We start from the raw sequence: 14,255 nt of genomic DNA on the forward strand, positions 1-14,255 counted from the left end.
GAAGAAGGACCCTACCCACTGAAAAGCTACATTTCTCCTTCAATTTAAATAGTCTGTTAGATTTGCTTGCAAGCTTGTGCAAGCTTGCAAGCTGAGTTCAGCCAACTCAGTTTGTTCAACTTCATTGGAAAATGGAATGTGATTAGGGCTGCAATCCTAACCTCACTTTCCTGGGAGTAAGTCCCATTGAACACAATAGGACTTACTTCTGAGTAGACCTGGTTAGGATTGTGCCCTGAAACTGTATCCCAGCTATGATAGTTGTCTTCAAACCCAGAAGATCTAGTTTTTAAATTTTTTAAAAAATTCTTTACAACTGAATTGATTAGTAAGAATCAAGCACTTTCAGGGTTCTTACTTCAAGAATCAAGAATCTTTCAGGGTTGTGACTGAGTGCCCTTCAGTTCTTTGGGATCCAAGCTTTAATCTTAGGAGGTGGCAGGTTGAAGAAACTGACAGCCTAATCCTATGCATGTCTACTCAGAAGTAAGTTCCATTAGAGTCAATGGGGCTTACTCCCAGGAAAGTGTGGATGGAATTGGGCTGTCACTTGTTTATGAGATGCTTCTTAGCAAAAAAGAAAGCCCCTCAAACAGCGTGAAAATTGGTTCTTTCTCAAGGAGATCACCTCTGCGTGCATGTCTTCCTGAATGTGCAGATAACTGGTTGGGTGACTGGCTCTTGGTGAGCAATTTTCAACCTTTTTCATCTCACGACACACTAAAAGCCAATTGATAAGGCACACAGTACTGCCAGTTGGGGCTCACATTCCCCCTGTGGCCCTCCTAATAAACGATTCTCCCCCAAACACTTGTGGCACATCAGTGAACCATTCACGACACACAGGTATGCCGTGGCACACTGGTTGAAGGTGCTGTTCTAGGTCTTCCAAAAATACGGTGTCCTCCAGTTTCAGACTTCTGAGGCCATAGTCGTATTATTTGAAATCAAAGGGCAGAGTTTGCTCCTCAGACTCTGTTTTAGTCTAGTGAAAACTACCTGCATATGGTGACAGATACCTGGAATGTAGAATTTGAGTTTTTGTGGAATATAAATTGAATTTGTTGTGGCATGGGGGGGGGGGGCTAAGCTTGGCTGTATTTTCCCCCATATTTTTCTTGCTTTTGTAGCTAGCTCAGTGCATCTCTGTAACCAAGCCCACACCACGCTTACTGCTTCACCTCCAGCAGTTCTTTGCGCGTAATGTTTTTGTCTCCCAGGCAAGTCAAACATGTGGGTGAATGTTGCTGTTGAACAGTGAGGGGGAGGAAGCTGGTCTGCTAGAGGCAGCTGATGTTCTGGAAGGAAATTGCTCCTTCCTGTCAGGGGCAGCCAGAGAAGCAGCAGCAGCAAGAGCTGGGGACCCAATCTGCTACTAGAGGAGTGAGGGCTTCTTGCTGGCAACTGCCTGGATTAGGCCTATACACCTGTCATGTCCCAGTCTGAAATGCAGCCTGCCTGCTACTTGACATGACCACTGTTGTCATGCTTGACATGACCACAGGGGGAGGTGTTCTGGGGCAGGGGGGAGGGGAAGGAGGGCGGGGAGGAAGCGTGTTGGGGGAGGGAGCGTGGCGGGAGGGAGATGAGGGAGCAAAGCTCCACCAGATCCTGACCCTCCATGTCGGGCCACTGGCCCGACATGGAGACTCTTGATTCTACACCAACCCTTGGGTCACCAACCTTGGGTCACCCTTGGAAGTCCCCTTCTCGCGAGGAGCCCCCGGCGCTGCCCGCTGAGTGTGCAAGATGCAGCAGCAGCAGCCATTCTTGGCGCCACTGCAGCCCTTTGTGCCAGGCAGCTCAGAATTGAGCTGTGAGTGGCTTATCTCGCTTCGGGATCAATCCTGTGGGCACGCTGCACCCCTCTGGAACTTATGTTCCAGCAAACAACAGTGTGCTGTTGCGAAAGGCAACGCACCACAGAGCACAGCCAAGCCGCTCCTGCAAATGTCAAGCACCAACAAACCCAGGAAAAGCCCTGATATCAGTAAGTCAGCACTGGGAGTGAGCAGAATGGGATAGGGAGGAGGGGAACAGATTGAGGCCAGGATGAGTGTGGCATTGGTGTCAGTGGTACCACCAGTATCCTATCCCCTTTCTCAGTTTCAATCCACTTTCCCAGGTCCGCTCAAACGTGTGCCAGCAAAATCACTGGTGCAGGTCTGAGTAGATCCATTCAGGCATTGGAGGCTTATCACCAGGCAGAGGAGGAATGTTCCCTTTCCTGGATGAGATCTCTGGGACCTCACCCCCCCTCCCCACAGAATGCAGTGCACTCTCCAGTGGTGTAGCTGCATCGGTGGGGTGAGGGGGTCAGGTATGATTGAGCTGTCAGTGTTCTATTTTTGACCCTGTTCTCATGGGGCTTTGATATCATGCACTGGTCTTCTTGGGGGCTTTTAAGCACTGCTATTTCGTTAGAAATCATGACACATCATAATTTTAGCCCTCTCCAGTTTCATATATGAATTCTATTCAGCGTTGTTAGGATTTTTTTTCCCCCAGTATAATTTTGGGAAATGCTTCTATGTTAAAAGCTCATTTTTTGGATGTTTTAGAAATAGTTTGGAATAATTCTTTGTCATGTGACCCACAACTCAGCCTTCTTGCTTCCATGTAGCTTAGCAGTGGTAGCTGTGGTTACTGCAGCAAAGGTTTCCGAGTGAACAGGCTGTCCAGATTCACACTCACTTTTGCAGTGTACTTGGAGCTCCCCATGTTAGTATACATGTGAGAACCACCAATGCTGTTGTATATGTGAAAGAACATAATCTATGGATGAGAGGCCTAGGGATGAAGTATTGGCAGAATGGTCTGTCCACGTGCCTAGTTTTCAGGTTATGGTTTAAAACTATGATGGTTCCTATCGTCCTGCTACAACAGGGCTTGTGCCTGCATGGTATAGTGGGAATCCTATGCTCACCCAACAGCAAGTAACAAATGTAAGAATACTATTTAAAAAAAAACAGAACTAATGGCAACTCTGCCAGTCACTCCCACGTCATCCCTGGGAACTCCATTGCCACCCACAAATTACAATGAAGCTTACTGATGATACTCTCTGCCTAAACTGTGCTGGGAAGGCAGCAGGCAAAACACACAACAGCACACAACAATAGGCAGAACGTTGCAATGACATTAGCCCATTACAGAACCCACAGGCAAAGGGCTACCACGAAAATCCCATGGTTCTTCTGTTAGCCCAAAGGTTAGGAGGCTTGGATGTTAAACCTTTATGCCACAGGCTACCCTGCAGAAAGCTTTGAGTCCAGCTCTGGTGCCTCTGCTTCTGACACCATACATAACATTTATTTGTGGAGGGGGGAGGGCAAGTATTTTGCAAGGGAAGGGAAGAGATCCCCATGAACAAAGAATAATGCACTGTGGGACAGGGGGAAAGCAATGCAATGAGGAACAGGAAATGCAAGCTTGAGTCCTCCATGAAGCAAATTCTGTCTTTGCTTTTAGTCATTTTAGCAAAAATTATTTTTTGTTTCTTCTGTCAGGCCTTGTAGCAGCCCCTCTTCCCCTTCTCTCTTCCTCCTTGGGAGTGGCTGTCTTCCTTCCCTTTGTTCTTTACTCACTGTATCCCTCGCTGTGACCGTGTTCCTCCCTGTAAACCTTTTGGGTGATTCCGCCTCTCCAGGGGGATATGTCGTTGACATTAGGGCAAGACTTCCCTGTCCAATACGGGATGTTGCCCTGGAACTTTGCCTTCAGCAGCTGTTTATGCTATATGTGCTATATACAAGTGCTATATATGTGCTATATACGGCCTTTTTACAAGTGCTGCCGCCTAAGGAGGTACGTGGGGTGGCGGCAAGAAACAGGGCCTTCTCAGTAGTGGCACCAACGTTATGGAACTCCCTTCCCCTTGACTTGAGAATGGCTCCCTCTCTTGAGACTTTTCGGCGAGGCCTGAAGACTCTGCTGTTTAAACAAGCCTTCTGACTTCATGGCCTTTTTAACATCTTTTATACATCTTTTAGGTTTTTTTTACAGGCCTGATTCCTCTGCTGTTTTATGCTCTTTTTTATTCTGACTTTTATCTGACTACTGTTTTTATGGTTTCTGTTAATGTGTTTTTAATATGTTTTTATCTGTTGTTAAATTATGTTTTAATCTGTTTTTAATATGTTGTAAGCCGCCCTGGGTCCCTTTAGGGAGAAGGGCTGGATAGAAATAAAGTTTATTATTATTATTATTATTATTATTATTATTATTATTATTATTATTATTATTATTATTATATGCTTTGGCTCTGAAGGTTTGGAAAAATATCAGAAATTTTTGCCAGCACTGCCAGTTGGTGGGATATTGAGGTGCTTGGTATTCGATAACCATAGTGGCTGTGCTCCTCATAACCTATCCTGCTGCCTGGTAAACCTTTGCCTGCATTTGGGGGTCTGTTAGCACAAGGACTCTGGTAGGGCTAAGTGCATACTCAGGATTTGCTCTTTGCGGCCCTTTATCTGACATGCTGCATGGACTCCACTGGGAGTGTTCTTCCTTTTAGTACCTTTTTGCAGATGTAATTTTGTACATGCAGCAGGAGTGAACCCTGAGGGAACATTGGATTCTGACTAAGCTCCACTTAGTCTCCAGCTCCACCCATTATTTTCTCTTGTGGAAACTGTACCACCAGCAGAATGGTATTGCTGCGCTGGCATAGCTTTATTTTTCACTGGCAAAGAGGTGTTTTGGTGGAAACCCTGTCCAGCAAGCCTATGTTAGAAACAGGCTCATTCCTTAAGGATTCCTTCTCCTCCATTTCTTATTTCTTTCTGTTCACTTTGACATTGCTAACTCCTGAGGCAGTGGTTTTCAGTCTTTTTCATCTGTTGGCACACTGACAAGGCACTAAACTTTTCAGGGCACGCCATCAGTTGTTTTTTGACAATTAACAAAGCAGTCCCCCCCCCCCCATTGCCCTACTCATAAATGACGCTCCCCCAAATTCCCACAGCACACCTGTGCATCGTTTGCGGCGCACTAATGTGCTGTGGCACACCGGTTAAAAATAGCTGTTAAGTTGTAGAGAGAACTTTAGCGTGAGAGAGAAATCATTTGTGCTGTCTGTATTGGAATTTAGCAAATCATGGTGGAATTTTCTGGGAACAATAACACTTAGAGAACAAAACCATGCCCTTGCTTCAGTTCCATTCCCATGGTCCTTGAATTCTCTGGTATTTTCCATTTGGTATAATGCCATGCAGCTTTTCCATGGAAGGCACTCATAGATCTTCAATTCCCTTTTGGGTTTCTATCTTCAATAGACACTGCAAAAGGTTTTTTTTCTTCCCCTTTTCCCCCACAACAGTGAGAACTAGAATATCCTCCTTAAAACAAATAAGGAAAAACCCCTTGAGCTTCTCAATTTTGCAGAGTTTTGTGAAGCCCTCACTCACTGAACTGGGCAACCTGGACATGCCCAGGTTGGTTCAGAATATTATGTCAAGCTGATAAATAGCCACTTGCCTGGTTGTCTGTGGTAAAAATGATCTCTGGGCAACCCAGTCGGGAGGCTTTTTTGTGGACTAGTATATTTTGCAGCAGCCTTGCAAAACTGATGCTAAGGGCGCAATCCTAACCAACTTTCCAGCACTTTCCAGGGAGCAAATATGGGCTCTACTAGTCACTCTCCATGCTCTTCACTTGTCAGTTCAACTCAGTTCTTCCCAGACTGCCCTGCCAAGACTGCTTTGGCATGGGAGATGCTTGTGTTTATTTCTGAAATAGCAGTGGCATGCCCTGTGGTTTACTGGCCAGCAATAGCCCAGCTTCTCCTTTCTTCCCCTCTCCTCCCCCCCCCCACCTCAACTAGTGCTACTGTGCTGCTTTCTCCTTTGTCACCATTGCATCATCACTAAAGATTCTGACCAATGAATCTGGCCCTGTCAAGCAGCAGAGCTGAACGTGACAAGGCAGCAGTTTGCTTTTTATAGGTATTTTGCTTCCATCTGTCCTTCCTACATTTGCATTTGTTGTGCCTGCTACAATGTGCGCCAATTTAAATACCCAGCGGCCCAAAAATAAACTGCCAAGCTTGAGTGTTGCCCAGGGCCAAAATAGAAGCTGGCACCTACTTGTTGGGGTTGGGAAGTCTCGCTGGCCCAAAATAGCATCCGTGAATCCAGTAAGTTGAGTTCTGCTATCATCATGTCCTTTTTTTGGTGGGTGGGTGGATGTCTGACTGCATTCTCCTAAGATCCACTTAAGAATTGCCTTGCTGGACCAGACCAAGGCCAATTTATCCAGCACCCTGACAGCAGCAAGCCACATGCTTCTGGGATGCTCACAAACAAGGCATGAAGGTGATCAACTTCTGCGGCCGTTTGTCCCCAGAACCTGATATTCAGAGAGATACTGCCTTTGTGTGTGGAAGTTCCATTTAGTTATCATAGCTAATGCCCATTGATAGACCCAGTGAATTTGTGTAACCCTTCTAAAATCCCTTCTAAGCTAAAGACTGTCATGGCCAGGGGAGGAGGGCTGAGTGTGTTTACCCTGTACCTTACTACGGCTTTTCCCAACAAAATTATCCTGTTCAAGTTGCTATTTGCTCTGTGTAGAAATACATGTGCCGATATCATGTCTGTATTCCCCCCCCCCTTGGAGGCAATAAAACCTAAGAATATGATTTTTTTAGATCAGGAAAATAGCACATGAAGAAACACACTTTCCATACCACGTCCCTGATCAAATTAGCAGCTCTCCCTTGCATGGCTGCATGTAGCTTAAAACTTACACAATATCATTAAAAAAACCAATTTATCAGGATGTCAGTCATGGATTCCTGGTGGAAATATTGTTTGACTGTCTGTTGTCTTTTGTCTAAGAAATCCCAAACAGTTTATTCTTTATCTCCTAGGACAGTGGTTCTCATACATTTAACACTGGGACCCACTTTTTAGAATGAGAATCTGTCAGGGCACACCGGAAGCGATGTTATGACCGGACGTGACATCATCTAGCAGGAAAATTTTAGCAATCCTAGGCTGCAATCCTACCCACACTTACCCAGGAGTCAAGTCCCATTGACTGTCATTGTTAAAAGAATATACATAGCAGCTTGTTAAAAGCACAGGTCGGTCACATTTCCCCAAATGCAGTCACATACCATGGTAGTAATTAAAAATAAAATATTGAAATGAATGGTAACCCACCTGAAATTGGCTCACGACCCACCTAGTGGGTCTCAACCCACAGTTTGAGAAACACTGCCCTAGGAAGTTCCCTCACTAGCTCTGTAGGGCTGCAGTGGGCCAGGGAGAGGAGGACTTTGCAGATAAGAGTTCGGATGTGGGCGAGTTCATTCATTCACATTAAAAATAGAAAACTGCCTGTTCCCCTTGTGATGGGTCTTCCATTTTACCTTGCTGCTGCTCTTGATAGAGATTTCTGAAAACACAAATCAAAGGGAATGCAAATTGATAGCTCCAGGACCTCATTTGCTTCAGCTTTGGAGCTCGGCCATGGAAAATGTAAATTAATAACAAATAGAGTACATGTGAGCATGGCCACATCTCATAGAGGAACCACAGTCGGCCTTCACCAATCTGAGATTAGGGAGAAGGACTTTCAGGTCGGAGGCCACAGCTGAAGGCCATTTTAAGTTGCTGTCCCCTGTGCCTTAGAAACGAAGCTACTTCCTTGCTTTTTGAGGAAGTACATTCATGCCCTCTAGTTTCTGTCTCCAGCTCTTCTTAACTTACAGACAGCAGTCGTGATTAATGACATTGTAGCACCCACTTCCTTTTTATCTACCTTTTGATTTCAAAAGGACATTTCCAGCCATCCTTGTTGATAAACATCAGTAATTATCTTTTCTGCTTGTGTAAACTAATTGGTGGCCCTTGCCAGAGATTTTTTATTTTCCCATTGCCAACACTCTACTCAGTGCAGGGGTGTAAGGGGTAATAATAAAGGAGATGCATTTGAGCACGGGCAGAGTGATTTGCATCACTGAGTAACTGCAGACTGCTCTCACTGATTCTTTGGAACAAAGAAGTACTTTCAGTGATGTAATACATATGTTATCTTGGACCCCCAAGACTGAACAGGATGGAAATTTCAGGTTTAGGGAGCAGCAGGGTTGTCAGAGTCCACCTTTCACCTGAAATTTCAGAGTTTGAGCTTCAGGATTTCCAGGGAGAGGAGTTGATGCTTGTTGGAATGAATAGTCTGAAGTAAGGGAGCAGTCTATATTCTGCTTGGTTTTTGCGATTTGCTGTGCTCAGATAGCCAAGGGTCTGCTTGCTAACCCACCAGTGATGTTCCCTGCCATCTGTTGCTAGCTCCCAAGTTTTCTAAGCTGTGAATCTCAGGATCTGAGCCTCAGGAGATCCTAACCCAGGGTTGTCAAACATAAAGCCTGTGGGCCGGGTGCAGCCCCGGAAGCTCTTTATCTGGCCCTCATTATAATTGGACTCTCAGTACCCTCTTTCAGCAGCATTGCTTCTGCAGAGGCTCTGAGAGGGAGAGACAGAAGGAGGCCAGGGAAGGCAAGGAATGCTACAGGGAAAGGGGCACACCAACCATGGTGAGAAAGGGAGATGATTTCAAGATGCTGGGAGAGATCAATTATCATGTGGGACCTTTCAGCAGTACCGCTTCTGCAGAGGCATCATTTTGCAGACCACCTCTCAGCTATGACATTGTTACAGAAGAGGCACTGCTGAAAGGATGGTCTGCAAGACAAGTGGGCTCTCTCAGCTTTATAATTAGGCTCCCCCGTATCTTGAAAATATGATCAAGATTTGCACATTTTCTCTTGTCATTTGCAGCCAATGACTTTCTGTGAAAACAATGATTCTTTATGGACTTGACACCACTTCCTGCTTAACGATGTCACCTCTGATCCTCAGCAAGTGCCATGAATGATGTTCAGCCCACTATATGAAACAAGTTTTGACACCCCTGTCCTAATCACCTGCTGGGCAGGTTTCTGCACTTTACATAGTAGAAATCAGTAGCAGCTCATTGCCCACTTGATCCTCTCAATAACCCTGTAAAGAAGAAGGTAGTTTCCCATTTTATAGATGGGGAAAATGAGGCAGTAATGCCTTTCTCCAAAGTCACTTAATAGTTGTGCATTTTAAGGTTGTAAGGTCATTGCTCCAGTTGTCCTATTTATCCTAGTTCCCCCCCCCCCATCTTTTCTTGGAAAGAAAAGCTAGATGGAAAAGCTAGATGGGAAAGCTCTCTAGGTATGACTGGCTCCATTGGCAATCTCTCCAGCCTTTGGAGATTGAGGTGACTCTGAGAAGAAGCAGGCCCAGTCTATGTGAGGCTAAGACTACATGAGCAGTATGTGGAGTCCTCCAGTGGATCAATTCTCTTCCACTGCAGGTCCTGAGCCATGGCGGTGTGGATCCAAGCACAACAACTGCAGGGAGATGCCCTGCGGCAGATGCAAGCCTTATATGGACAGCACTTTCCTATTGAGGTCCGCCATTACCTCTCTCAGTGGATTGAGAGCCAGCCATGGTAGGTGAGCGCGAGGCCTGACAAACCGTTCCAGGGCCATCTTCTGACTTGCAAAAGAATAGGGTATGATGGGATTCAGTGGTATCGCTAAAGGGAACACCTGGGGTGGACCACCCCAGGTGCCATGCCCTGGAGTGGGGCAGGGGTTGACAGGTGCACTGCCCAAGCCCCCAGTGAGAGGAGCTATGTTTCTTGCTTGGTGGCAGATAGGCCCTATGCTTTTAAGAAAGGGGATAATTTTAAATGTTTGTGTAACCACTTCAGAAAAAAAAAACAGGACTGCCCATGTGGAGCATGGGGGAGGGGTAAGACTAATGACGGAAATACCTGGTTTGTACACCTTTGATTTACATTGCAAAGGAAGGAGAAAGCTGGACTACCCTCTGCAGAAAAGTCCACTGTGACTCCAGTTTTAATGTTGTGTCTGCTTGTGTCCAGATTTGTCCTTCCCTGTCAGGGAGGTGAACTTTATGAATTTTCACTGCCTGTTTATGAGTGAGGTGGGAATTCTAAATTCAGAGTAGTGATTGTCAACCCAATGCTATCCAACTTTCCAGCACCAATGCAGCCATGCCAGTGGGGCACGCGCTGCACCCTGCAGTAGGGGGACAGACATTTGTTCCCTTATCTCGGGGCTGTATTCTGGCTGCATTGGTGCTGGAAAATTGGATAGGATTGGGCTGTAAGAGTGGGAAACCAGGAAGTGTTAGTTCTTCCAGATTAGTGGGTAGTTCAGATGAGTTGGTGTGTCCACGTTAACAGATTTATAATGAGCTTGCTTATATATTGATGTTCAATGGCTTCTACCCCTCATTTGAAAGTCAAGATGTGGTGAGGCTTGCTGCCTCTGCGTTCTCATTCTGGGATGAGGCACATGGACAAAAGAAAGAGATGCCCTGAGAAACTAACTCATATGCACTTGACCTTGCAGGGACTCCATTGACCTGGACAACCCCCAGGAGGGAGCCAAAGCGACACAGCTGTTAGAGGGGCTGATCCAGGAGCTGCAGAAGAAGGCAGATCACCAGATGGGTGAAGATGGCTTCCTTCTGAAGATCAAGTTGGGTCACTACGCCACCCAGTTGCAGGTAGATTCTGGTGGATGGGTGTGCAGGGGTGGCAGTTTTGGGCAAACGGAGAGATGCTCTGCTCGTGATTCCTTGTGAGTGAATGGGCTGTTTGGCCTCCTGGTTGCTGTTCCCTACTCCACCCAAAAACCTCTTTCATTCTCCACAGAATACCTATGAACGCTGTCCTATGGAGCTGGTGCACTGTATACGACACATCCTCTACCACGAGCAGCGCCTGGTGCGAGAGGCCACAGATGTGAGTAGAGGGGGTATTGTTGGGGAGTTCCACTCTGTGACTTTTGCCCCTGTCCATGTGGATGTGGTAGAAGGTGGCTGCTCAACACTCGTGTTATCTCCTCACCTAAGCTTTCTGTTTGTCCTTTCTCTGCTGTTTATCTCCGCAGAGTCCTTCCCCAGCTAGCAGCCTGGCTGATGCCCTGTCCCAGAAGCATCTCCAGATCAACCAGACTTTTGAGGAGTTACGCCTGGTCACTCAGGACACTGAGAACCAGTTGAAGAAGCTTCAGCAGACACAGGAATACTTCATCATCCAGTACCAAGAGAGTCTTCGCCTACAAGGTAGGTGGCAGTGGGCGGGGGGCGGGGGAGGTGGAGATGGGCTGAATGAAGTCTTCTGCTCTCACAGTTTGGCAGGCACACTTGCTTGGGCTGACCCAGTGGTTCCCAAACTGTGATGTGCAGCTGCAAAGGGAGCTGCAGGGTACTCACAGGGGAGTTGTGGGATATTCCATCAACTTGGATAGCAGTGAAATTGCATGCTATTCTCACAAGATCTTGTGAGATTCCTGTGAGATTGTGTACTATCCAAAATGGTGGTGGCCTGGAAGAGGATGTCATGGAAGAAGGGAACAATAAGTTTGGGAACTGCTGCAACCTGATATGTTCCAAGACAGCAGTGAGGAGATAGGAATGGGTATGAAGCATCCAGTTCTAGCATGAAGGTGTTATGTCTGAGGTGCCCAGATGGGACCTAATGCTCTTTCTTTCCCATTCGCAGCCCAGTTTACTCAGCTTTCTCAGCTAAACCCCCAGGAGCGCATGACCCGTGAGCCGACTTTGCAACAGAAGAAGGCAACACTGGAAGCCTGGCTGCACCGGGAGGCACAAACGCTGCAGCAGTATCGTGTGGTGAGTACCGCCAGTCCCAGTTCACCCTTCCTGTTCTCAACCCTGGAATCACACCATGGCTTGCTAACTCTCCATGTGTCCACCCTTGTCCTCAGGAACTGGCTGAAAAGCATCAGCAGACGCTGGCCCTGCTCCGGAAACAGCAGACCATCATTCTGGATGATGAATTGATACAGTGGAAGAGGCGGCAGCAGCTAGCAGGAAACGGTGGGCCCCCCGAGGGTCCTTTGGATGGCCTACAGGCCTGGTATGTGGTGGCAGCGAGAAGGCCAGGGCAGGGGATTAGATAAGGAACGGAACCTCCCAGCTATCCATTCATTTTTAGTGGACGGAGATGGGCCAGGCTGAGGACTTGCGTTTTTATGTTCTCTCCCTTGCTACTTCTTGCCCTCATCCACCCCTCCACTGCCTCTTCTTTTTTTCAGGTGTGAGAAGCTGGCTGAAATAATCTGTCAGAACCGTCAGCAAGTGCGTCGAGCGGAACACTTGTGTCAACAGCTTCCCATTCCAGGACCCATTGAGGAGATGCTGGCTGAACTCAGCGGCACGATCACTGACATCATTTCTGCCCTGGTCACGAGGTAACCGAAGTATGGGGTGGTCATGGGGCTATTCAGAAAGTTATGCAGGTGTTCCCTGGTATCCACGGTTCCTCTTCTCTGCTGTTCCCCGCACTCATCACCTTTGTTCATGTTGTTTACAGTCGTGCAAAGGGTTGTGTCTCTTGCTTTAGCCTGGCACTTGAAACAGAAAGCTGATACCAAGACAAGCAGGCAGGCAGCCTGCAGCTAGAGGGTAGACTCAGGAAATGTTAACCGGAGAAAGAGTTCCCCTGTATTTGTGGGAGGAGGGGCCAGGAACGCATTCCTTGTTGATATGGGGGAGGGGGGGTTGGGGTTGGTGCCTGTATTTGCTAACATGTATTGAGAACAGCTTAGTACAGATACCAGAGCAATTGCATTTGGAAAGGACTGCACAAAGATTAGCTTTTAGAAAATTTTATATCCTGCCTGGAGACTAAAATAAATATAGGGCCGCCCCCATAGCCACCATCCAGTTATCTGCAGATCAGGTCCGGGCCCCCCCCCCAGCATGCGCACCCCCTGTGCACGCCCTCTCTGGAGGCCTTTGCCTCCATAGGGGAGTCTGAGCTCACCTGAGGCTGGGGATGTCCGTCCCTGGCCTCTGCTGGGCCCAGACTGAGCAGTATACTCATGAACCTTCCGGATTCCTGGAGAAACCAGAAGTGACATTTCTAATGTCTTAAAAGGCATTGGGAGGCCTGTATGGTTCTATCTGAGCCCAGCAGAGACTAGGGACGGATGTCCCGGGCCTTTGCTGAACTCAGACTCCCCTCACCTCTGGAAGGGGGGTGGTGTTTGCCCACATTCACAGTTTCAGGAAGCCATGAGAGGGTTCCAGAACAGAACCCCATGGATAAGGGGGCATGAATGTATATAAAGTACGTATTCAGACTATTAAAAATAATTAAAAATTTAAATTCAAACAAACAGCAGCAACAGCTAAACATCTAAGAAGCAGTGAAGCATGCTTATAGTTCTATTCATGCATGTTTACACACCAAGATAGCTAAAAGCAGTAGTGGGGAGGGGTTAAGCTTGCTGCTTGCGTTTGTGGGCTCCTCACAAGCAACACTGTTGTGTTCCTTCACCTCCCCAGGAAATGTTATGTCATCAACATGAGGGAACTGCAAACCTTCTTTTCTTGCAGTGGGGCCCTTATCTCTCTGTCCTCATGCTAAATTTCAACACTTGTGCCACACCCAAGTGAAGAGCTTGGATGTAAGGAGTTATGACTGCTAGTTTCTGTCAAGGATTTTCTTTTTCTCATTAAGGTTTGTTTCCTCTGCTTGTAATTCCCTTATAGCACCTTCATCATTGAAAAACAGCCTCCCCAGGTGCTGAAGACTCAGACCAAGTTTGCAGCCACCGTGCGATTGCTGGTTGGTGGGAAGTTAAATGTCCACATGAATCCTCCACAGGTGAAGGCCACCATCATCAGCGAGCAGCAAGCCAAAGCCCTGCTTAAGAATGAGAGCACCCGCAAGTATGCATCCCCCTTCGCTTAGGGCAGGGGTATCCAAACCTTTTGGCAGGAGGGCCACGTCATCAATCTGACACTGTGTCAAGGGCCAGGGGAAAAAAATTAATTTAAAATTTGAATAAATTTACATAAATGAATATATTAGGTATGGAACTTATATGAATAAATGAAGGTTTTGCAATAGCTTAAGGCCTATAAAAGGCCTTGCACAAAGCAAGGCTGCCCTTTCCTTCACTGCCACTGCTGCATCATAGACAGGAAACAGCAAGCAGTGGAGGGAGCCCTTGTCCCCACAGCTCACGCAAGAGGTCGAACAGTCACCCTCACCCTGAGACTAGTCGCATTGGGCCAACATGGGCTCCAGCAAGTCTCCGGAGGGCCAGTGGCTCATTGGAGGGCTGGATTGGGAGTTCCCGAGGGCTGCAAGTGGCCCCTGGGCCCGGATTTAGGGGGATCCTAGATGTGGCAGAAAAGATGAGC

The 14,255-nt window shown here is 47.1% G+C and overlaps 1 protein-coding gene across 4 annotated transcripts in view; it reads left to right on the plus strand.

Annotated features, from left to right (window-relative positions):
* LOC136651074 (signal transducer and activator of transcription 5B) overlaps positions 1-14,255 on the plus strand; it is a 66,186-nt gene that overhangs the window by 36,457 nt on the left and 15,474 nt on the right. For all 4 annotated transcript variants that reach the window (XM_066627181.1, XM_066627185.1, XM_066627183.1 and 1 more), the window contains 8 exons: positions 9,355-9,492; positions 10,424-10,580; positions 10,729-10,818; positions 10,967-11,141; positions 11,581-11,711; positions 11,807-11,958; positions 12,137-12,292; positions 13,599-13,778. In XM_066627181.1, the coding sequence (XP_066483278.1) occupies positions 9,365-9,492; positions 10,424-10,580; positions 10,729-10,818; positions 10,967-11,141; positions 11,581-11,711; positions 11,807-11,958; positions 12,137-12,292; positions 13,599-13,778 (1,169 nt within the window). In that variant the 5' untranslated portion in view covers positions 9,355-9,364. The remainder of the gene's footprint in view (positions 1-9,354; positions 9,493-10,423; positions 10,581-10,728; positions 10,819-10,966; positions 11,142-11,580; positions 11,712-11,806; positions 11,959-12,136; positions 12,293-13,598; positions 13,779-14,255) is intronic.

The sequence above is a fragment of the Tiliqua scincoides genome, chromosome 5 (assembly GCF_035046505.1).
Source record: "Tiliqua scincoides isolate rTilSci1 chromosome 5, rTilSci1.hap2, whole genome shotgun sequence".
In the NCBI taxonomy this organism is placed as follows: Eukaryota; Metazoa; Chordata; class Lepidosauria; order Squamata; family Scincidae; genus Tiliqua; species Tiliqua scincoides.